We start from the raw sequence: 25,241 nt of genomic DNA, 5'->3' as shown, positions 1-25,241 counted from the left end.
TCTCCTAATATGGACCCTTCGTTATAAGTCAAGGTTGTATAAAGAGGACCCTAGACAAAGGTTGGCCGGAAAATTCTAAACTTATATTGCTCTATGGATCTTATACAGTCATACCAACTTAAAATTTCCCATCCCTGGATTGACTTAGACAGAATTTCACTAAAATTAGTTGTCATTCTGTTAAAAAAAAAAAAGTTCGTTCTCGGAAACAAGTTGAGGATCTGTGCCATGTCTTTGACTCCTACGAACTTCCAAATTCTATAGCATCATTGTAAAGATTCTGTCTGGGTTCAGGGTCTTGGTCGACTTGGCGCTAAAGATGATTTTCGTAACTCCGTCCATGACAAATTTTAATGGTTATTCATCGGCTCAGAGACCACTTATTCGATGAATGCCCCTACTTCGCAAATTAAAATATGGAATTTGTGTTTTTTGCTAACAAACAAACTGCCGTATAAATCAGTCCATCCATCTCTGATATATCTCGGACATCTCCAAATATATGGACCCTTCGTTGTTGTTGTAGCAGTTTATTGTGTTCTATCTTTCGTCTGCTTGATTTTGTTGAGTGTCAAGACCCAGGAACTCTGCGACTAAGATGGGGCGCGTCCACAGGGATCTGGGTCTGAGTCGAGTGGGTCTGGCCGGGCAGTTAAACAGGTGACGTGTATCGTGTGGTCTCTGGTTACAATCGGGTTCATACATCTTGCACGTCGGCATCAATCCTAGCTCTGTGGGAATTGAGGCGGCTGCATCTGCCGGAACGTAATTCAGCCAGAACCACTCTGGTTTGCCGGGGGAGGTTGATTTCTTCGGGTGCAATGGGAGGCGGTCGTTCTCCAAGGACTACATTCACCCGATAGCCAATTACCGCATCTGCTACCATGTCTACAAGAATGTTGTTAAGACCCGCTTGATCTAGAGGTTCTCTCTTGTAGCGCTGAACCTCACGCGTGAACCTCTGGGCGGTAGGTATCTATCCACAAGATGATGATTTGGATGGTTTCTGCGATAACAGCCAAAAGGTATTGCTTGGACAGCATGTAGTTATGTCTTCGCACTGGTAGGATTTTTGTCTCCTGATGGAGGTGGTCCACATGAGAGCTGAGGAGACAGCGCGTCGCAGTTCGGATCTGAATATTATTCCACTGCGTGTCACAAAGTTGACGAGACCACACTGGCGCTGCATAACTTACCACAGACCGGCCAATTGCTTTGTACGTGGTCAACAAGGTTTCTTTGTCTGCACCCCAAGTGCTGCCAGCGAGTGACTTGAGGACCTTGTTTCTACTTTTGACTTTATTGCAGATTGCTGTGGCATGTGAGGAGAAAGTGTAAGAGCTGTCAAATGTGACGCCAAGTATTTTGGGACACTTGATGGTCGGAATCATTTCTACATCGACCATCACAGTCAGCTCAGTATTCACCTCACGCGTATTTGTGGCTGAACAGTGTGGCTGAAGATTTGGTGGCGGATATCTTCAGATTTGTTGCAGCGAAATATGAGGCAAGCTCGTTGAGGTAGACGTTGAACGTTTTGCAGATATCATCAATGGGTGGGGGGGGGGGGGGATCTGATGCCATGATCGTACAATCGTCCGCGTATGATACGATCTCTATGCCGTCTGGAGGGGGTGGAATAGAGGATAGGTAGAGGTTAAACAGTCCCGGAGATATCACCCCACCTTGGGGAACTCCCTGTTTCACTCTACGGTGCTTCGACATCTTATCCCTATATTCCACAAATGACTGGCGACCACACAGATAATTCGCGACCCATCATTTCAGGCCTGGCTGGAGGGACGTGTTGGCGATGTCCTCAAGTAATTTGGCATGGCTAACCGTGTCGCTTGCCTTCGAAAGGTCCAGTGCCACGATGACCGTCCTATCACATGACCTGGGCTGATTGAAGCCACGGCAAATGTGTGTGGTGATGGCATGCAATGCTGTTGTTGTGCTGTGCAGTCTCCGAAATCCATGTTTATGCTCGGCGAAAAGGAAATTCTTCTACGAGGCTCGGGAGGAGTAATGCCTCAAGCGTCTTTGCCACTGGTGAGAGAAGGGAGATCGGTCTGTGCGACTCCCCCAAACTCGGGTCCTTACCAGGCTTCAGTAGCGGAATCACTCTGACCATTTTCCAGACATCGAGAACTATAAGAGTGTGCAAAAGACAGGTTGAGGACAGTGGCAAGGTACTCAACTCCAGGTGAATCCAGATTTTTCAACATCAATGTAGAGATTTCGTCGGGACCCAACGCCTTAGAAGATTTGGCGCCACGGATGACATTCGTAACTTCGCCCACGGTAAATTGTGATGGCTGTTCATCGGCTCGGAGACCACGAATACGGTGAATGGCTCTCCTCCTTGCCCTGTCTCTCTCGGGATGCACAATAAATTGATGGTTGAACAACCTGGCGCATCTCTTCGGATCAGCCACGGTTATCTCGCCAAAAGTGACTTAGGTCCTGTCATCCCGTCTACCGGGGTTCGAGAGTGACTTAACAGTGGCCCACAGTTTGCCTGCACCGGTACCTTAGTTACATTGCTCCAAGTGTTCCAGCCACAAATTCCGCTTATGTTCATTCAGCTCGCTGATTCTGGGGTTAGCGGGGTCCATAGCACGAATCCCATCACGCTCGTCTGCGAGTAGCACTGCTTGCGCCGGGAAATTGGGTCGCACTTGGGGTATTCGACCGGCTGGTTGAAAAGCGAGCGGCTGCTGCGTTAATGATGTCTCGGAATTTCCTCTCGGCCACAAGCACATCATAGGGGGGTGGCAGTTCACTGAAGCGGCGATTGGTATACTCTCTGAAGCCAGTCCAATCGGCCTTCTTATAATTGATAAACGTCCGACGCTCAGTGGTTATGAAGTCGGGTGATCGGTCGATGGTGAGAATTATGGGGAGGTGGTCTGACCCCATAGAGATGACGGCTTGCCAGGATACGCCACTCTGGAGATCAGGGGATGCAATTGAGATGTCTGGCGAGCTGCTGCACCCCCTCGTAATCCTAGTGGGGGCATCCTCATTCACCGTGCAAAACGTGGAGCTTTTAATCTGCTCTGCCAAAGCTATGCTACGCTGGTCGTTACCTAGGGGAGAATGCCATGACGTGTGATGCGCATTAAAATCCCCCAGAACCAGACGATTGTGGTCAGATAGCAACCCACTTATGTCGGGGTTGTAAGGCTGGCCATTAATCAGGACACAGTTACCAACCGGCGGTATATACACGTTGTATATCTCTATCTCGGCAGTACCAGACCTGACTGCTATCCCCATACATTCCATGTAGGGGTCAATAGCGTCAAGCGCAGGCGAGATAGGTCTATACTGCACAGAATGGTGTATAACGAAGGCCAATCCCCCACCTTTATTCCTTGAGCGATCCTTACGTAGTACATTGTAACCGTGGCAACTGCGCAAGCTGCAGGTGTTGATCAGCTATGTCTCCTGGATCGCTGCGACCAATATGCTCTTCCGCGATCTCATCGATCTTGCCACGCAGTCCGTTGCAGTTTAACTGCAAGAACGATACATTTCCCGGCACTGGCCTGGCAATATTAGGGCTAGGATGCTGCGTTGTGTAAATTGCCGTACGGGAGAGGTCGGGGGGGTCACATAGTCCGACGACGAGGACGCCGAAGGCGACGACGAGAACGCCGAAGGCGACGACGAGGACGCCGAAGGCGACGACGAGAACGCCGAAGGCGACGACGAGGACGCCGAAGGCGACGACGAGAACGCCGAAGGCGACGACGAGGACGCCGAAGGCGACGACGAGGACGCCGAAGGCGACAACGAGGACGCCGAAGGCGACGACGAGGACGCCGAAGGCGACGACGAGGACGACGACGACGCTTGTGACCCACTGCTGGCCATGTTCGCACGAAGGCGACGACGACGACGCTTGTGACCCACTGCTGGCCATGTTCGCACAGCACCTTGCGACATAGCCAGTATGACTATACACCCGTAGTGAAGTTAGGCCAGAGCAAGATCGGAAATGTACCCACTCCATGCACCGGTTACACCTCACCGACACCGACCGATGATGAAGGCGGTTCTGGCAAACGGAACAGAACCAGGGTCCGGGGTTCTTTTCAATCCCGGACCAGAAGGCGTGCGGAGAAGGCACTCCGGGATGTGCCTCTCCCATGACGAAAAAAGACGAACACGTACACTGAGGCGGCAGCCCTTGCCGATGAGGATTCCATCGGGTCAATCCGGTGCGTACAACCGGCTGCCATGGGATTGTGGACCCTTCGTTATAAGTCAAGGTTGTATAAAAAGGACCCTAGACAAAGGGTTGGATCTATGGATCTTAAGCAGTCATACCAACTTGAAATTTCCCATCCCTGGATTGACTTAGACAGAATTTCACTAAAATTAGTTGTCGTTCTGTGGCACAATGCACGGACTCTCAAATCAAAGATATTAAATCATGAGTTTCTGATTTTATTTCTTATTCATATCTAATTATCCTATTTTTTTTGCTTCTTCCTTACAGCATGATCGCAGTCACAAATACGAAAGGGACATTAAGACACGCGAAGAAATCACTTCGCTAATAGCCCATCATGTCACCGCGGTTAATTACATTTACCGCAATACAAAATTCGATGGACGCACCGAGCATCGTAATATACGCTTTGAGGTAAGTATGCTTGGGCAAGTACGTGTGGCTATTTTACGAACCACTATTTGTGTCATCCGAATTTGGGAGCATCGATTTGAAAGTTAATGGCCACATTGCCATACCACATGCAACAACACAGAGAGTTGAGGTGCCAAGTGATGCTAATCAGCCCAAGGGTTGATGGAATGTTAGCATCAGCAGCATTCATAATGGCACCCCTCCAGGTTTCATTACACAATTTCACCTTTTGGTTATACTCGCTCCATCCCTGTTGGCATTTGGACAAGATAATTAATTCATCATCAGACCACAAATATGGACATTTGCTTTTGTTTTGTATGTTGCTGCATAAAACCATGATGAAATGAGAAAAACAAATGCTCGGACTCACTCTTTGCCAACAGGATATTCAGCCATTCACTTGATTAATGGCTTAAACAGCAATTTCCGCTGGGGTTTTTTCTTTATGGCTTTGAATTTTTAATGGCAGCGCGATTCTCATTTGCATTAATCATCATTTCCGTTTCCTTTTTCCCATTTTTTTTGCAACAGGTGCAACGCATCAAAATTGATGATGATTCGGCATGTCGCACCTCCTACAATGGGCCACACAATGCATTCTGCAATGAGCACATGGATGTCTCGAATTTCCTAAATCTTCACTCTCTGGAGGATCATTCGGATTTTTGTTTGGCCTATGTTTTTACCTATCGCGATTTTACCGGCGGCACCTTGGGTCTGGCCTGGGTGGCCAGTGCCTCGGGGGCCTCGGGTGGCATATGTGAGAAATATAAGACCTACACTGAGACAGTGGGTGGGCAATATCAGAGTACCAAGCGTTCCTTGAATACAGGCATCATCACCTTTGTCAACTACAATAGTCGAGTGCCGCCCAAGGTATCCCAGCTGACATTGGCCCATGAGATTGGCCATAATTTTGGTTCACCGGTAAGTGTTTAGGTTTTTCAATCAGCAAAAAAAAAAAAAATCTTTATAAAATGTCCTTTCCTTGCAGCATGACTATCCCCAGGAATGCCGTCCCGGTGGCATGAATGGCAATTTCATTATGTTTGCCAGTGCCACCTCCGGTGATCGTCCCAACAACTCCAAATTCTCCTCCTGCTCCATACGCAATATCTCCAATGTGCTGGATGTCCTGGTGGGCAATATAAAGCGCGATTGTTTCAAGGTCTCCGAGGGAGCCTTCTGTGGCAACAAAATCGTTGAACAGGGCGAAGAATGCGATTGTGGTTTCAACGAAGATGAGTGCAAGGATAAATGTTGCTATCCTCGTCTGATAAGTGAATATGATCTCTCGCTCAATAGCTCAGCCAGAGGCTGTACTAGACGTGCCAAGACCCAATGCTCACCCTCGCAGGGTCCCTGCTGTTTGCCCAATTCCTGCACCTTTGTGCCCTCCAACTATCATCAGAAATGCAAAGAGGAGACCGAGTGTTCCTGGTCGAGTAGCTGTAATGGCACCACAGCCGAATGCCCTGAGCCCAAGCCCAGAGATGATAAGACCAAGTGCAATAATGGCACTGCTCTTTGCATTAAGGGTGAATGTTCCGGCTCCATCTGTCTACTGTGGAATATGTCCGAATGCTTTTTGACCTCACAACAGCAGCCGCATGTAAACAAGCGGCGTTTGTGCGAATTGGCCTGCCAGAATGGTAATGATACCACCACCTGCCGCAGCACCTCTGAATTTGCCCATTTGTTTGGCCTACCCGATGGGGGCATTAGTTTGCGACCCGGCTCGCCATGTGATAATTTCCAAGGTTACTGTGATGTGTTCCTCAAATGTAGGGCCGTCGATGCGGATGGGCCCTTGGTGCGCTTGAAGAATCTGCTGCTCAACAAGGAGACTTTGTTGACGGTGGCCCAATGGATAACCGAGAATTGGTATATTGTGGTCTTAATGAGCATTGCCTTCATTATTGTGATGGGCATCTTCATCAAATGCTGTGCGGTGCATACGCCCAGCTCAAATCCTAAGAAGCGCAGGGCTCGTAGAATCTCGGAAACGCTAAGAGCTCCCATGAATACGCTAAGACGCATGGTAAGTCCTTAGAAATGAAAAATCAAAAAATGAAATCCTTTAAAACCCATTTCTCTTTTCTATTCCACAGCGTCATCCGCATGGCCGTAGTGCTGGACCACGCAGCATACCACCGCCTGTGCATGATGCGCGATCCCATCGCAACTATCCTCCTGATTGGGATCGTCATCATCGTCCCGGTGCTGGTGGTGGTGGCGCTGCAGTGGCATTGCCTCCTTCCAGCAGTCATGCCAGTCGTAGTGCTGCTGCTGGCCCTCCCTCAGGTGGTGGTGGACGATCTTCAGGAGGTGGTGGTGGCGGCGCTGGCCGTAGTTCTCGTTCCAATGGCTCCCGACAACCGAGCAGTTCACGTTCGGGCGGACAACATGGGTATGCCGATATGCCCCCTAGTGTGGGCCCTTCATCCAACAATCCCAATGTGGTTGTAGGTGGTGGAGGTTTACATATGGGTGGTGGTAATGGTGGTGTCTCCCTTGCTGGGCCGGCTTCATCATCATCAAGTGGTGCTGGTGGGGGTGCTTTATCACGCGCCCAAATGCCTTTACCCGCCCTGCCGTCCAATGCACAAACGCAACAACAACAATCACAACAACAACTGCCACAACAAGCATATTATGCGCCGAAAGGTGTGCTATTATTTCATCCAAAAAAAAAAACAAAAACTAGTGCTACTATCAAAAGAAGTTTTGAGAGTTTAGATGAGTAACGAAGAGAAAGAGAGATATGGGAACTAAGACTTGGGATTAGGAAGATAATCAATTAACTAGCAAAAGCCCACAAAAATTTTAATATTTGTCACTCGATTTGTTTGTCAATTTTTATACCCTCCACCATAGGATGGGGGTATACTATGGGTTGCCCAAAAAGTAATTGCGGATTTTTCATATAGTCGGCGTTGACAAATTTTTTCACAGCCTGTGACTCTGTAATTGCATTCTTTCTTCTGTCAGCTATCAGCTGTTATTTTTAGCTTGCTTCAGAAAAAAAGTATATTTGATTAAAGTTCATTCTAAGTTTTATTAAAAATGCATTTACTTTCTTTTAAAAAATCCGCAATTACTTTTTGGGCAACCCAATAATTTCTTCATTCTGTTTGTAACACATCGAAATATGCGTCTGAGACCTCATAAAGTATATATAGAGTCTTGATCGTCATGTCATTTTAAGTCGATCTAGCCATGTCCGTCCGTCTGTCCGTCCGTTCGTCTGTCGAAAGCATGCTAACTTTCGAACGAGTAAAGCTAGGCGCTTGAAATTTTGCACAAATACTTTTCATTAGTGTAGGTCGGTTGGGATTGTAAATGGGCCAAATCGGTCCATGTTTTGATATAGCTGTCATATAAACCGACCTTAGGTCTTGATTTCTAGAGCTTCTAGAGGGCGCAATTCTTATCCGATTTGGCTGAAATTTTGCACGTGGTGTTTTTACATCCAACAACTGCGCTAAGTATAGTTCAAATCGGTCCATGTTTTGATATAGCTGCCATATAGACCGATCTGGGTCTTGAGTTCTCGAGCCTCTAGAGGGCGCAATTCTTATACGATTTGACTGAAATTTTGCACGAGGTGTTTTGGTATCACTTCCAACAACCGTGTTAAGTATAATTCAAATCGATTCATAATCTGGTATATCTGTCATATAAACCGATCTTGGATCTTGACTTCTTGAGCCAATAGAGAGCGCAATTCTCATCCGATTTGGCTAAAATTTTGCATGAGTTGTTTTGTTATGACTTACAATAACTGTGCTAGTTATGGCGCAAATCGGTACATAACCTGATATAGCTGCCATATAAACCGATCTGGGATCTTGGCTTTCTGATCCTCTAGAGGGCGCAATTCTAATCCGATTTGGCAGAAATTTTGTACAATGGCTTCTCTCATGATCTTCAACATACGTGTTCAATATGATCTGAATAGATCTATAGCTTGATACAGCTCCCATATAAACCGATATCCCGATTTTGCTTCTTGAGCCCCTACAAGGCGCAATTCTTATCCGAATGAACTGAAATATTGCACAATGACTTCTACATTATTCAGCATTCATTTATGGTCCGAATCGGACTATAACTTGATATAGCTCCAATAGCATAACAGTTCTTATTTAATATTCTTTGTTTGCCAAAAAAGAGATACCGCGCATCGAACTCGATAAATGCGATCCATGGTGGAGAGTATTTAAGATTCGGCCCGGCCAAACTTTGCACTCTTTTACTTGTTTCAAATCAGCTATTTTCCCTTTAATAAATCAGCGATTCATTGGCAAATGAGTCGAGTGACATAGTTTAGGTGGCTTTGACAGCAAGGCTTTGCAACCCAATCGAAAAGACTCTTTCAGGATGCACTTATAAGGTGAGGTCATGTGAACAGCTGAGTACAATTTTCATATCCACCAACATAGGATGGGGCTTTACTAATATAGTCATTCCGTTTGTAACGCCTGGAAATATTCGCCTAAGACCAAATAAGTATATAAATTCTTGGTCGCCTCGATGTTCTGAATCGATCTTGCCATGTCCGTCCGTCCGTCAGTCAAAATCACGATAGCGGTCGAACGCATAAAGCCAGCCGCTTGGAATTTCGATCAGATACTAAATATTGATGTAGCTCATTGGGGATTGCTAATGCGCCATAACGGTTCAGATTTGGATATAACTCCCATATAAACCGATCCCCTGATATGACTTCTTGAGCCCCTGGAAGCCGCAATTTTAGTCCGATTCGGCTGACATTTGTCATGTAGTGTTCTGTTATAACTTCCAACAACTGTGCTAAGCAAGGTCCAAATCGGTCTATAACCAGATATAGCTCCCATATAAACCGATATCCCGATTTGACTTCTTGAGCCCCTGGAAGCCGCAATTTTTGTCCGATTGGGCTGAAATTTTGCATGTAGTGTTTTGTTATAACTTCCAATAACTGTGCCAAGTACGGTCCAAATCGGTCTAAAACCTGATATAGCTCCCATAGAAACCGAACTCCCGATTTGACTTCTTGAGCCCCTGGAGGGCGCAATTTTCATCCGATCTGGATGAAATTGAGCATGTAGTGTTCTATTATAACTTCAAACAACTGTGCCAAGTACGGTCCAAATCGGTCTAAAAACGGATATAGCTCCAATACAAACCGATCTCCCGATTTGATTTCTTGAGCCCCTGGGGGCCGCAATTTTTCTCCACTTTGGCCGAAATTTTGCGTGTAGGGTTTTGTCATGACTTCCAACAACTGTGCCAAGTACGGTCCAAATCGGTCTATAACCTGATATGGCTTCCATATAAACCGATCTCCCGATTTGACTTCTTGAGCCCCTGGAAGCTGGAATTTTTGTCAGATTTGGCTGAAATTTTGCATGTAGCGTTCTGTTATGACTTCCAACAACTGTGCCAAGTACGGTCCAAATCGGTCTATAACCTGATATGGCTCCCTTATAAACTGATCTCCCGATTTGACTTCTTGAGCCCCTGGAAGCTGGAATTTTTGTCAGATTTGGCTGAAATTTTGCATGTAGCGTTCTGTTATGACTTACAACAACTGTGTTAAGTACGGTCCAAATCGGTCTATAACCTGATATAGCTCCCATATAAACCTATCTCCCGATTTGATTTCTTGAGCCCCTGGAGGCCGCAATTTTCATCCGAACTGGCTGAAATTGAGCATGTAATGTTCTGTTATAACTTCCAATAACTGTACCAAGTGGGGTCCAAATCGGTCTATAACTTGATATAGCTTCCACATAAACCGATATCCCGATTTGACTTCTTGAGCCCCTGGAAGCTGGAATTTTTGTCCGATTTGACTGAAATTGAGCATGTAGTGTTCTTTTATAACTTCCAACAACTGTGCCAAGTACGGTCCAAATCGGTATTAAACCGGATATAGCTCCCATATAAACCGAACTCCTGATTTGACTTCTTGAGCCCCTGGAGACCACAATTTTCATCCGATCTGGTTGAAATTTGGCATTTAGTTTTCTGTTATGACTTCCAATAGCTGTGCCAAGTATGGTTCAAATCGGTGTATAACCAGATATAGCTCCCATATAAACCGATATCCCGATTTGACTCCTTGAGCCCCTGGAAGCCGCAAATTTTGTCCGATTTAGCTACCATTCCCAGATTGTGGTTTTCAAATAAATTCATGTACAACTAGCTGGACAGGGCTCCCTTCGCTGCGCCTTCTTTCACTCTCTTATTTTATCTGAGCCCTATACGGTCACATTAGGAAATAAGTCCTGTTTGGGTGTGCTGATACGGCCTTTCAGATATTTCGCGGCAATGTGGATATTATATTGGTGCTCTTCTCCCAAATACCTTTCATTCGAGCCGTAAATTGCTATGGTCGGTAAATATGTCCGGTATGGGGGTGTTTTTGAGAGTTTGGAGAGTGATACCTTTCATTTGAGTCCCATATTGTCACCATTGGTCATCCATTTGGTTAGTGGCTTTGGAGGTGGGGCTGCCTCCTAGATATCCGACCCATCTCCCAGATCTGGCGTTTTTGGAAAAAGGGGTAAGGGGAGGGTCCGCCCATTAAAGTTTGGATGTTAGATCTACTTCATTCTCTTGGATTTGGTGGTGGATTGGAGTAGCCAAACTCTTTGCCTCAAAAGTAGATATCGGATTCATACTGCAGTCCCGAAAATCACTTTGGAGCTACATTCTGTTATAGTCGGTATATATGTGTGGTTTAGGGGGAGTTTATGAGGTGGGGCGTCCCTGATACACATGGCGAAAAAAACAACATTTTATTTGTTTACTAATCCCATGGCAGCCGGATTGACCCGATGTATTCCTTCATCGGCAAGGCTGCCGCCTCAGTGTACAACACACTGCTACAACAACAACAAATATGACGCCGTTAATTCTTTATAGCCTCAGTTGCCTGGTATTGAATTGATACCAAATGGTATTAAAAATCTTTGCCAATGACGCGAACAAAATAATACCAGGCGGTATTGGCAAAGTACCGTCATTTTTCCATCAGTGTAGCATTTAACTAAAAAATCTTATTTTCGACAATTTTTTATACCCACCATCATAAGATAGGGGATATAGTTATTTAGTCATTCCGTTTGCAACACATCGAAATATCAATTTTCGACCATACAAAGTATATATATTTCGGATCGTCGTAAAATTCTAAGACGATTTAACGATGTCCGTGTGTCTGTCCAGGAGGCCACCGTAGCGCAGAGGTTAGCATGTCCGCCTATGACGCAGAACGCCTGGATTCGAATCCTGGCGAGACCATCAGAAAAAAATTTTCAGCGGTGGTTTTCCTCCTCCTAATGCTGGCAACATTTGTGAGGTACTATGCCATGTAAAACTCTTCTCCAAAGAGATGTCGCACTGCGTCACGCTGTTCGGACTCGGATACAAGAAGGAGGCCCCTTATCATTAAGCTTAAACTTGAATCGGACTGCACTCATTGATATGTAAGAAGTTTGCCACTGTTCCTTAATGGGCAAAATTTGCAATTGTGTGTCTGTCCGTTCATATGTTGTAACCACTCTACAGTCTTTAAAAATTGAGATGTTGAGCTGAAATTTGGCACAGATACGTCTTTTTGATGCACACTGGTTAAGTTCTGAAACGGGCGAAATCGGACCATATTTGGATATAGCTAGTATATAGACCGATCTGCCGATATAGGCGCAAAGCCCATAAAATCTTTATTTTTAACCGATTTTGCTAAAAATTGAAACAGTGAGTAGTTTTAGGCCTCCCAAAATCCGACCTAAATATGGTTCAGATCGAACTATATTTAAATATAGCTGTCATATAGACCGATTGGCAGATAAAGGGTCTGAAGCCCATAAAAGCTTTATGTTTTATCCGACTTCGCTGAAATTTGAAAGAGTGAGTAGTTTCAGGCCTCTCAATATCCGACCTAAATATGGTTCAGATCGGACTAGATTTAGAAATAGGTGCCATATAGACCGATCTCCCGAGAAATGGTCTGAAGCCAATAAATGCTTTATTTTTAACCGATTTCGCCGAAATTTTCCGACATCTGACTTAAAAATAGTTTAGATCGGACTATATTTCGATATAGCTGCCATATAGACCGATCTACCGATAAAGGGTCTGAAGCCCATAAAAGCTTTATTTTTTTATCCTACTTCGCTGAAATTTGAAACAGTGGGTTGTTTTGAGCCTCCCGATATTCGACCTTAATATGGTTTAGATCGGACTATATTAGGATATAGCTGCCATATAAACCGATTTACCGATAAAGGGTCTAATGCCATTAAAAGGTTTATTTATTACCCGAATTCGCTGAATTTTGAAACAGTGAGTTAGTTTTAGGCCTTCCAAAATCGGACCCAAATATGGTTTGATCAGACTATGTAGATATAGCTGTCATATAGACCGATCTTCGAATTTTAGGTCTTAAACCCATAAAAAGCAGATTTATTGGCTGAAAATGATACTTGTATATGAGTTCTTGGGACCTGAATAAAATATGATCGAGACTAGCCCCTTTTACGATATAGCTACGGATATAGTAGTGGAGTTATAATAAAATAGGATAATTATTCCTATATATATTCTCGTTTAATTTGGTCTAGGTCGGTCCAAATTTGGTTATAGGTGACATATATTGGGTTGTCCAAAAAGTAATTGCGGATTTTTTAAAAGAGAGTAAATGCATTTTTAATAAAACTTAGAATGAACTTTAATCAAATATACTTTTTTTTACACTTTTTTTCTAAAGCAAGCTAAAAGTAACAGCTGATAACTGACAGAAGAAAGAATGCAATTACAGAGTCACAAGCTGTGAAAAAATTTGTCAACGCCGACTATATGAAAAATCCGCAATTACTTTTTGGGTAACCCAATAGAACGATGTCTCGATTTAAGGTCTTGGCCCTATAAAAAGCGCATTTATTATTCGATTTCGTTGAAATTTGAAACAGTGAGTTATGTTAGGGTCTTCGACATATTTCTGAAACTTGGCCCAAATGGATTCAGATTTGGATATAGCTGCCATATAGACCGATCTTTCGATTTAAGGTTTATGGGCCCATAAAAGGCACATTTATTGTCCGATTTCGCCGAAACTTGGGACAGTGAGTTGTGTAAGGCCCTTCGATATCCCTCTTCAATTTGGCCCAGATGGGTCCAAATTTGAATATAGCTGCCATATATACCGATCCGCCGATTTAGGGTCTTAGGCCCATATAAGGCGCATTTATTGTCCGATGTCGCCAAAATTTGGGACAGTGAGTTGTGTTAGGCTCTTCGATACTTTTCTGAAACTTGGCCCAAATGGATTCAGATTTGGATATAGCTGCCATATAGACCGATCTTTCGATTCAAGGCTTTGGGCCCATAAAAGGCGCATTTATTGTCCGATTTCGCCGAAACTTGGGACAGTGAGTTGTGTTAGGCCCTTCGACATTCTTCTTCAATTTAGATCAGATCGGTCCATATTCGAATATAGCTGTCATATAGACCAATCTCTCGATTTAAGGTTTTGGGGCCATAAAAGGCGCATTTATTGTTCGATTTCGTCGAAATTTAAGACATTGAGTTGTGTTAGGCCCTTCGACATTTTTCTGAAACTTGGCACAAATCGGTCCAGATTTGGATACAGCTGCCATATAAACCGATCTTTCGATTTAAGGTTTTGGGCCCATAAAAGCCACATTTATTATAGGATTTTGCTGAAATTTGGGACGAAGAGTTGTGTTAGGCTCTTCGACATCTTTCTTCAATTTGGCCCAGATCGGTCCAGATTTGGATAAAGCTGTCGTATAGATCGATCTCTCGATTTAAGGTTTTGGGGCCATAAAAGGCGCATTTATTGTCCAATGTCGCCGAAATTCGGGACAGTGAGTTGTGGTAGGCCCTTCGACATCTTTCTTCAATTTGGCCCAGATCGGTTCAGATTTGAATATAGTGGCCATATAGAGGCGCCCATTAAAGGCTCACTTATTGTCCGATTTCGCCGAAATTTAAGACAATGAGTTGTGTTAGGCTCTTTGACATCCTTCTTCACTTTGGCCCAGATTGGTCCAGATTTGGATATAGCTGCCATACAGACCGATCTCTCGATATAAGGTTTTGGGGCCATAAAAGGCGTATTTATTGTCCAATTTTTGCCAAAATTTGGAAAAGTGAGTTGTGTTAGGCTCTTCGACATTTTTTGGAAACTTGGTCCAAATCGGTCCAGATGTGGATATAGCTGCCATACAGACCGATCTCTCGTTATAAGGTTTAGGGGCCATAAAAGGCGCATTTATAATCCGATTTCACTGAAATTTGACACAGTGACTTATGTTAGGCTTCCCGACATCCTTGTCGTATGTGGTTCAGATCGGTTTATTTTTAGATATAGCTACTTAAAAGACCAATAATTTGCTCTACAAAATTTAGCAATGTGACGTGTACTTATTAGACCAGTCATTATCCGTGTCGAATTTGGCCAAAATCGGACCATATATCGTTAAAGCTGCTTTGTGGGCATAAATTGTGCATTTTTCCCCGGATTTTGGTTTACAGATATACCTGAGGTGGGGGGTATCCAAAGTTTGGCCCGGCCAAACTTAACACCTTTTTACTTATAACTTGTTGTAAAATAATTAAAGGGTATAACTGCTAAGTTCCCATATCTCTTGATTTTTCTTAAAATAATTTTAAAGCCTTTTTTTTACTTAGAATTAGCATTCCTTGTACACATTCATATAACAAAGACACAATGGCAATACCTTGTTTAAATTTTACTTTCATTTAAATTTTACTTTCTAAACAAGAATGTTAAATGTCTTTGCATTTTTGTTGTGGAAAAATTAGCTTTTTTTAAATTTCTTAATTTAAACTCCTTTATGTGTTATATGTGTCTCCAGTATGTTTATGTTAGATAAAATTTACACATTTTTATTTAATTTTTTTCTACCTACGAAAAAACAAAAAAACTCAAACTTTTACTCCACACTCCTTATTTTGTTGTAGTTGAAGTCCGCAATAAATCCCGCTCATCACGTACAAACACAACTTCCACATCCTCCTCCTCTACGGCAAATACGGCGGCGAATGCCAAAGGCCAACACAAATCCAAAGATCAAGCCAATAAAACGGGCAAAAGTCGACGTAATATTGTCTACTAAATAGATTTCTGAACTGACTGAAATTAAGATAAAAGTTTCCTAAAGCCAAAACAAACAAAAAAAAAACCGAAAACGAAAACCTAAAACCCAAACTACATCACCTACCTAGGAGATAATACATCACACGAAAAAAAAAAAACAAAAACAAAAAGAGAAAAAGACACGATTTATTTTTTATATCAACCTTTAACAATAACTATCTATCTATGTGTTGCAAAAGATAAAACAAGAATAGATAAAAGATAATTATGTACATGATCATAATGATCTCACAATTGGTAATGTTTATAAAATAATTATTTATTTTATTTTATTTTATTTTTTAAATAATTTTCCCTTTTAGAGTTAGTGCTTGTTTAGAATTTGGTTTGTTGTGTTGTTGTTTTTTTTTTTTGTTTTTTTCATATGTTTCTGCTTGAAAATATGATTTGTTGTTGTTACTGTTTGTGCATGTTTTAGTGATATATTTTATTATTTATAACATTTTAGCTACTAACTAACCTAACCTTAACAAAATGTTGGTTAAAATCGTTGAAAACTAACAGCCAATTTTATATTAAACACTAACTGAACCGGGCCCGCTCCGCTGCGCCTTCTTTTACTTTATATGCAACAAAATTATCCTTTGAATATTTATTTTCGACAATCAAAGAGCTTTTAGTTAAATACCATGCTCTCACAAGCCCATGGCAGCCGGTTGTATATACCGGATTGACCCGATGAATTCCTTCATCGGCAGGGGCTGCCGCCTCACTGTACCACACACTGCTACTACAACAACAGCCATGCTCTCAAATACCATTTATTAAAACCCCATATTGCCATTGGTCTAAGGGGAGTTTATGGTATAAGGCGTCCTCAAACATTTGGCCTCAAAATTTCTACTCTTTGGGGGGTGTTTTTGGGAAAGTGGCTGTGCCCCAAATGCGGGGTCCCACATTTGGATATCGGCTTCGTATTCTACTCCCAAATACCTTTATTTGAGCCCCATATTGCGATGATCAGTAAATAATTATTGTTTGTGGGGTGTTTTAGGATAGGGGTAGACCCCATTTGACGTGGTTGGTAAATATGCCCCACATTGACGTGGTTGGTAAATACGCCCGATTTAGGGGTGTTTTGGGCCGTGAGATGGTCCCCCAAACACTTAGCCCTGAAAATATATCAGCATTGTGCTCTACTCTTAAATATCATTTATTTGAACCCCATATTGCCATTGGCCTCAAAATTGATTATCAAATTCATTTTCTAATCTCAAATACCTTTCATTTAAACCCCTTATTGAAAAAGTCAGCAAATATGTCCGGTTTAGGGTATGGGCCCTAAAAACTATCAATATCGAGATCCACTCCCTTTAAGACCCAAAATTTCCATGGTAAGCAAAAACGTTGTTATGGGGGTGGTACGTCCCCTACGCAGTTGGTACCGAATGTTGATATCGGATTTGTGGCCTACTCCCAAATACCTTTCATTTGAGCCCCATATTTCCATAGTCGGCAAAAATGACCGGTTTCGGGGGTGTTTTGGTGAATGGGGCGGCCGTTCAGTGACTTGGCACTGAAAATATATATCAGATACGTGTTCTACTCTAAAATACTTCTTATTACAGCCCTATATTGGAATGGTCAGCGAATACGTCCTATATGGTTGTTGTTATGAGGGTGGGGTGGCCCCATACACACTTTTTCCCTAATATTGATATCAGATTCGTGCTTTACTCCCAAAGACCTTTCATTTGAGCCCCATATTGCTATTGTAGTAAATTTATCCCCTTTGAGGGTTGTTTTTGGAAGGGGCTTGGTCCCATATCAGATTCGTATTCTTCACTTGAATACCTTTTATTTGAGCCCCATAATGCCATGATTTGTAAATAAGTCCTGTTTGGGGGGGGGGGTGTTTTGCGGAGGGGGTGCACCCCCAGAAACTTAGTCTTTCATTTGGATACCAAATTCGTATTCTACTCGCAAATACCTCTCATTTGAGTCCCATATTGCCAAGGTCGGTAAATATGTCCGATTCAGGGATGTTTGGGGTTTGGGGCGGTCCCCCAAACACTTAATCCGACAAATGGATAGCAGATACGTTTTCTACTCTAAAATATCTTTCATTTGAGTCCCATATTGCTATGATTGGTCTATTTATATATATATATATACTTGGAAGGTTTTGGGGGGTAGGGCTGCCCCCTAGGAACCCCATCCGGAATTTGGATACCAAAATCTTTATTTTTAGCTTACTTTAAGAGAGCACACAAAATTTCGCTTAAATCGCACCATCCATCACCGAGATCTGGTGTTCCTGAAAATTGGGGTAAGAGGGATATAGACCGATCTGCCGATTTCGGTGAAATTTGGAACGGTGAGTTGTACTATGCCTACCCAAGTCCGAACCAAACCGGACTATATTTCGATACAGCTGCCATATACACCCATCTGCTGTTTTTTAGTCTTAAGCCCATATTTGCCGCATTTATTACCCCATTTCGCTGAAATTTTGAATGGTGAGTTGTACCAAGCCTACCCATCCAAACCGAAAATCGTTCAAATCAGACTTAATTTCGATATAGCTGCCATATACACCGATCTGCCGGTACAAGTACCAAGTATCACCCAAGCACCATATCTTCTTAAAGCAGACAAATTGATCGTTTATATCAATATGGGGCTCAAATGAAAGGTATTTGGGAGTAGATTACGAATCTGGCATGCAAAATCAGATCGAAGTTTTGGGGGTCACCCCACCGCCCAAAAACACCCCAAATGCGCATATAACCTACCATGACTATGTGAAACTCGGGCTATGTAGGTTGGTCGGAAACATAGGTTATATAATTGTTTGGTATCGGATGAGGGCGGTCCCTCCCCCTTATCCCAAAAATGCCACCCAAATCCAAAAGTGAACCGATGGGCACAATATGGATATCAAATGAAAGCTATTGGAGACAAGAAAACGAATGTCGTAATAAGGTTTGGTTCCAAGTACCCAGCGGGCCGCCCCAATTCTAAAATTCCTGTAATCGGATATATTCAACGTTCATTGCAATATGGGACTCAAATGAAATTCAAATAGGTTAATTGAGCCATTGCGACAGTTTGGGGCTCAAAGGAAAGGTATTTGAGAGCAGAAAATGAATTTGATATCCAATTTTGGAGCCAAATGTTTGGGGATCCTCCCCAAATCACCCCCTAAACTGAACTTTATATCCGACTATAACAATATGGAGCTCAAATCAACGGTATTTGGGAGAAAAAAACGAATTTGTTATTTTTTTTTTAAGGCAAAGTGCTGGCGGCCGCCCCCGACCCCAAAAAACCCCCCGCGGATCACATTTACCGACCAAGGCAATATGGGGCTCAAGCTAAAGGGATTTGGGAGTGGAGCACGAATTTGATATCCATAGTCGAGGTGCCATCCCTCCCCTAAAAAGCACTTCTCATTACCCTAATTTTCAAAAACACCAGATCTTGGAAATTGGTAATACGATTCATTCGAAATTTTTTCGCACTCTTACAGTCAAAAAAAAAAAAAAAAAAACGCGGTTTCTATTGTTGTGGTCGGGAGCCGCCCAAAACCCGCCAAATGCATACATAGACCAATAACGACAATATAGATCTCAAACGAAAGGTTTTTGAGAGAACAAAACGAGTTTGATACCCATTTGAAGAGCCATGAGTTTGGGGAACCACCCCACCTCAAAATACCTCGCTATTATTATTATTTGGGGTGAAAATTAATTGATTTTCAGGAAAATGATACTCAATTTTGGGACAAAGACCCCACCCTCAAACAGGACTTATTTACCGATAATGCCATTAGGGGCTCATATGAAATGTTTTTAATAGTAGAGCACGAATCTTATATTTTCTTTAATGGCCAAGTGACAACTCCCGAAATACCACCTAAACCGAAAATATTTACCAATACGGTAATATAGGATTCAAAAGAAAGGCATTTGGGAGTAGAGTAAAAATTTGCCTAGGAACCGAGCAGGGGCAAACTTCTCACACATCAATGAGTGCTCTCCGCTTCAAGTTGAGTTTATCAATGATAAGGGACCTTTTTTTAGTCGAGTGCGTGCCTCAGAGCAACACCTTTTTGGGGAAAATTTTTTACATGACCATGCATGGCATGGTACCTCGCAAATGTCGCCAGCATTTAGAGGGGATAACTATCGCTTTAAATTTTGTGCGATGTTCTTGCCAGGATTAGAACGCAGGCGTTCAGCGTCATAGGCAGACATAGGCTACGGTGGCACGAATTCGATATCCACATTTAGGGCGAAGTGTCACCACCCTAAAAAGATATTAGAGAGTTAAAGAGGGAGCAGCGGAGCGGGTCCGGTGCGGCTTGTAAATAAATAAAATAATGCCTTATCCCATGCTGAAATGTGGGAAGTGAGTTAGACCCCTCGACGTTGTTGAAGAGTTTGGTACCGATGGGACTTTACTTATTTTGATATGACTGTCATGGGGTTCATAAGTAATGTATTTTCCACCGTATTTTGATTTAAGATAGGTGCCCCTAATAATCAGAAGAAACCTCCAACTTATTTTCATTTTGTTGACCAGTATATTTTTTTCACATTTATATTTTAAGAAATTTTAATCTGCATGTATCTCCTTAAAGTTTTTTGTTTGTATTTAATTAAAATTATTTTTTACTGAAATACTTTATTTTTTTATATTTATTATTTTTTTACTAAAAAAAACACTAACAATCACATAAAAAATAATATTTTATTTTTTTTAAACACCATTAAATGAAATTTTTAATATTTTTATATTTCATATCAACATTTTTTTCAGTCGTCGTTCCGCAACCAGTAAATTATAATCGACCGCCATCGATGCATAATCCTGACTTGTATGCCGATGCCTATGCTGCTCTGGGCCGGGGGGCATATGAGGCAACTTCACGAGTGCCCAACAATAAGGTTTGACAGACACATGAGGCAAGGACATCGGCAATGCATGGGCAACTACAGTCACAGCACCAGTCGCAGCCGCAGAATTTTAGTTTAATTAATAACAAACCAACAACAAAAATACAAAAATCAAATGAACTCAAATTAAATATAAATAATATTTTGTATGCTAATTATTATAATTTAATTTGTTAAATTATTACTATATATTTTTTTGCTTTAATCTTTCGTCTTTTTCAAACGAGAATGTTAATAACGATAGGTGGAAAATTCATGGTATATAAATATTTTTTTTTTTTTTTTTTTGCTAAACAAGAGATTGGAATAACTCTAAACTCTTAACTTTAAACTTGAAATGATTACAATTTTAAGAATATTTTTTAATGGTTATATACATATGTAAATGTAAATTTCATATTTTTAATTTAGAGCTATAATTTTCTGTTCTTTTAATCAATGGTACTTTTTTAGATTTCCTTAAATATTTTTAAAAATTCAAGAATATGTTTAAACTTTTATTATTATGATTTTCACATATGATGGCTTTCAATAGATAAAAGTCTTATCTATGTAAATCTATTATATCATGTTTTTCTTAAAAAAATTACAATTTATAAAAAAATTTTATTGGCCATATGTAAAAAAAATCATGAAAATTTGAAATTTCTCTCCAAACCAGTATTTGGGATAATCTTTTTAGACTTTTTTTAGATTGTATGTCATTTCTTCTAATTTTTAATTTTTTCTTCAATTTAAATATTTTTTTTTTTTTTCAATTTTATTAAACTTAATTTTATTCAATTTTATCACAATTTTTAATAAAAACTTTATAATTCTTTATATTTTATAAAAAAAAAAAAAACTTAAAATCAAAGGACTTTTGGTCACAATTTCAAAGATACCAAATGTATGCATTTCTTAACCCCAACAAGATACTAAGCTGTTAACAGCATGCATACTTGTTTCCAGCTTTTCTAGCTAACAAAATTGTTTTTAAGCTTATTTTTTAGTAAGGTTTTATAATACTCCGTTCCCCATATTTAATTATTATAAGGATTTCCCAAAAGAAAACTACTGTCAACAGCTTTTAAAAAATCTGCTGTTAACAGCAAACTAACACAATTCAGTCACTTTCAAGGAAATTCTTAGCAAAAGAAAATCCTTTTGGTGTTTTTTCTTCATTTCGAAGCTGAAAATCACATACTAGATATCTAAAAAATGCAAAAAAAAAAAAATCTTTCCCGACTTGGAAAATGCAAAACACCGAGAGCATCCCGGGATTATACAACACATATTCTTTCCATAACTGTGCTGATTGAAGCCATAGGCCTTTATTATAAAATTTATTTCATATTTCGACATATGACCCTAGAAGAGAAAAATGTCACATTTGCAGGCCTTTATTATTCATTTAATACATACAAACAATATTAGGCCTTATATTACCCCATGCTGAAATTTGGGAAGTGAGTTAGACGCCTCGACGTTGTTGCCGAGTTTAGTTTTCGACAGATGGCATTAAAAGAGAAAAATGTCACATTTGCAGGCCTTTATTATTCATTAAATAAAAATAAATAAATAAATAAAATACTGAAATTTGGGACGTGAGTTAGACTCCCCGACGTGATTGAAGCCATAGTTCACAGTTTTTCTTGAAAAAAAAAATCGCAAAAACTTAATTTTTCGACCTTGTAATTTTTAAGGTCGAAAACGCTGTAACTCCTTCATGTCTTTGAGTTGCGAAAATCCAAAAGAAATCCCCCTTTCGATATTCAAAGAGGTAAAATAAACAGCATTTCTTGATATTTCTACTTTTGATTTTTTTTTGCATTTTTTTAAGGACAGGGGGTAACCCTATGGAAATTATTTACTTTAGTTTATGGTAGTGTAGTTTATGGTTAAGGTTGAAAAAGCTGTAACTCCTTTATGGCTTTGATTTTCGAAAATCCAAAAGCAATCCTCCTTTCTATATTTAAGGAGGTAAAATAAACAGCATTTCTTAAAGTTTCTATTTTTGATTTTTTTGCCATTTTTTTAGGATAGGGGGAACCCTATGAAAATGTTAACTTTTGTACAGTTTATGGCGAAAAAATTGACTTCTGCGAAAATCCTTTTGTCGTTTTTTTTTAGGAAACGGGGTAACCCTATGGATATTTTTAATTTTTGATGCTCAAATTTGACGAAAAAATTCATTTTAGCAAAAGTGTACTAAAGCTATCCTTTCCTAAAGGAAAGGGTACTAAAACTACCTATTCCTTAAGGAATGGGTGTTAAAGCTACCATTTCCCTAAGAAAGGGTACTAAATTCACCCTTTCTCAAAGGAAAGTGTAATAAAACTACTCTTTTCGTTAGGAAAGGGTACTAAATCTACCCTTTCCCTATGAGGGTACTAAAACTATTCTTTTCGTTAGGAAAGGGTACTAAAACACCCTTTGCGAAAGTATAGGGTACTAAAACTTACTATTCCCTGAGGAATGGGTACTAAATCTACCCTTTTTAAGGAAAATGTACTAAAAATACCCTTTTCGTAAGAAAAGTGTACTAAACTACCCTTTTCGTAAGGAAAATGTATTACAACTACCCTTTTCATAAAGAAAGGGTCATAAAACCACGCTCTTTGCAAGGAGAGGGTACTAAAACATAGTGTTCCCTAAGGAATGTGTACTAAATCTACTCTTTCGTAAGGAAGGGGTGCTAAACTACCATTTTCTTAAGAAAAGTGTACTAAAACTAGCCTTTTTGTAAGGAAAGTGTACTAACACTACCCTTGAATTAAATAAAGTGTACTAAAACTACCGTTTTCCTTAGAAAAGTGCACTTAAACTTACTAATCCCTAAGGAATGAGTACTAAATCTACTCTTTGCCTATGGCAAAGGTACTAAATACATCGTTTTCGTAAGTAAAGAGTACTAAAACTGACTATTCCCTAAGGAATGGGTACTAAAACTACCGTTTTCGTAAGGAAACAGTACTAAAACTTCATATTGCCTAGGTAATGTTTACTAAATCGACTTTTTTCGTAAGTAAAATGTACTAAAACTACCCATTTGTAAGGAAAGGGAACTAAAAGTACCCTTTTCTTGAGGAAAGTGTGCTAAAACTTGCTTTTTTTAAAGAAAGGGTACGAATATTACAGTTTTTTAAAGGAAAGGGTACCAAACTACCCTTTGCGTAAAAAAATGATTCTATACTACCTTTTTAAACTACCTTTTCTTAAATAAAGTGTACTAAAACTACTCTTTTCCTATGGAAAGGGTACTACAACTACCCATTTTGTAGGAAAGTGTACTAAAACTACCCTCTTTGTAAGGAGAGGGTACTAAAGCTACCCTTTTCGTAAGGAAAGGGTATTAAAACTACCCTCTTTCTAAGGGGGTACTAAAACATACTGTTCCCTAAGGAATGTGTACTAAATCTATTCTTTTTTAAGGAAAGTGTACTAAAACTACCCTTTTCGTAAGGAAAGTGTACTAAAACAACTCTTTTTGTTAGGAAAGTGCGTAAACTTCCATTTTCGTAAGGAAAGTGAACTAAAACTACCCTCTTTGTAAGGAGAGGCTACTAAAGCTACCCTTTTCGTAAGGATAGGGTACTAAAACTACCCTCTTTGTAAGGGGGTACTAAAACATACTGTTCCCTAAGAAATGTGTACTAAATCTATTCTTTTTTAAGGAAAGTGTACTAGAACTTCCCTTTTCGTAAGGAAAGGGTACTAAAACTATCCTCTTTGTAAGGGGGATACTAAAACATACTGTTCCCTAAGAAATGTGTACTAAATCTATTTGTTTTTTAAGGAGAGGATACTAAAACTACCATTTTCGCAAGGAAGTGGTAGTACAATTTACTATACCCTAAGGAATGGGTAATAAATCTACACTTTTCCTATGGCAAAGGTACTAAAACCATCGTGTTCGTAAGGAAAGTATACTAAAACTTAGTATTCCCGTTTTCGTAAGGAAAGAGTACTAAGTTTTACTATTACTCTTCGTAAGGAAGTTGTACTAATGCGACCCCTTCCTTAAGGATGGGGTACAAAAACTACCGTTTTCGTAAGGAAAGTGTACTAAAACTTACTATTCCCAAAGGAATGGTTACTAAAACTTACAATTCCCTAAGGAATGGGTACTAAAACTACCCTGTTTGTAAGGAAAATGTGCTACAACTTAACCATTCTTAATGAAAGTGCACTAAAACTACCCTTTTTGTAAGGAAAGGGTACTAAAAATATCCTTTTCATTTAGAAAGGGTACTAAAACTCCCCTTTTCAATAGGAAATGGTACTAAATCCAAATTTTTCATAAGGAAAGTGTCTTAAACTACCTTTTTCGTAAAGAAAGTGTACTAAAATTACCGTTTTTCTATGGAAAGGGTACTAATATTAAAAGTACCAGAAAGTGTACTAAAAGAACCAATTTCTTAAAGAGGTGTACTTTTTTCCCAGCTTTTGTATGGAAGGAAAAGGATAAATTTTGTATCCTTTACTAATGGGAAGGATAGTT

General features: G+C 40.6%; 1 protein-coding gene across 3 annotated transcripts in view; it reads left to right on the top strand.

Moving 5' to 3' along the window:
• The window catches only part of LOC106089926 (disintegrin and metalloproteinase domain-containing protein 10), a 535,999-nt gene extending 515,234 nt beyond the window's left edge, over nucleotides 1-20,765 (top strand). The window contains exons 7-12 of one of the 3 annotated variants that reach the window (XM_059364438.1): nucleotides 4,511-4,657; nucleotides 5,192-5,587; nucleotides 5,655-6,701; nucleotides 6,772-7,327; nucleotides 15,662-16,094; nucleotides 20,622-20,707. In XM_059364438.1, coding sequence (XP_059220421.1) covers nucleotides 4,511-4,657; nucleotides 5,192-5,587; nucleotides 5,655-6,701; nucleotides 6,772-7,327; nucleotides 15,662-15,816 — 2,301 coding nt within the window. In that variant the 3' untranslated portion in view covers nucleotides 15,817-16,094; nucleotides 20,622-20,707. Of the gene's footprint in view, nucleotides 1-4,510; nucleotides 4,658-5,191; nucleotides 5,588-5,654; nucleotides 6,702-6,771; nucleotides 7,328-15,661; nucleotides 16,095-20,621 lie in introns of all 3 variants that reach the window. The other 2 variants (XM_059364439.1, XM_059364440.1) reach the window with 2 other exon arrangements.
• Nucleotides 20,766-25,241: the final 4,476 nt, after the last annotated feature.

The sequence above is a fragment of the Stomoxys calcitrans genome, chromosome 3 (assembly GCF_963082655.1).
Source record: "Stomoxys calcitrans chromosome 3, idStoCalc2.1, whole genome shotgun sequence".
Classification (NCBI taxonomy): Eukaryota; Metazoa; Arthropoda; class Insecta; order Diptera; family Muscidae; genus Stomoxys; species Stomoxys calcitrans.
Note: the sequence above shows the minus strand (reverse complement) of the source record. Positions and strands in the feature narration are given on the sequence as shown.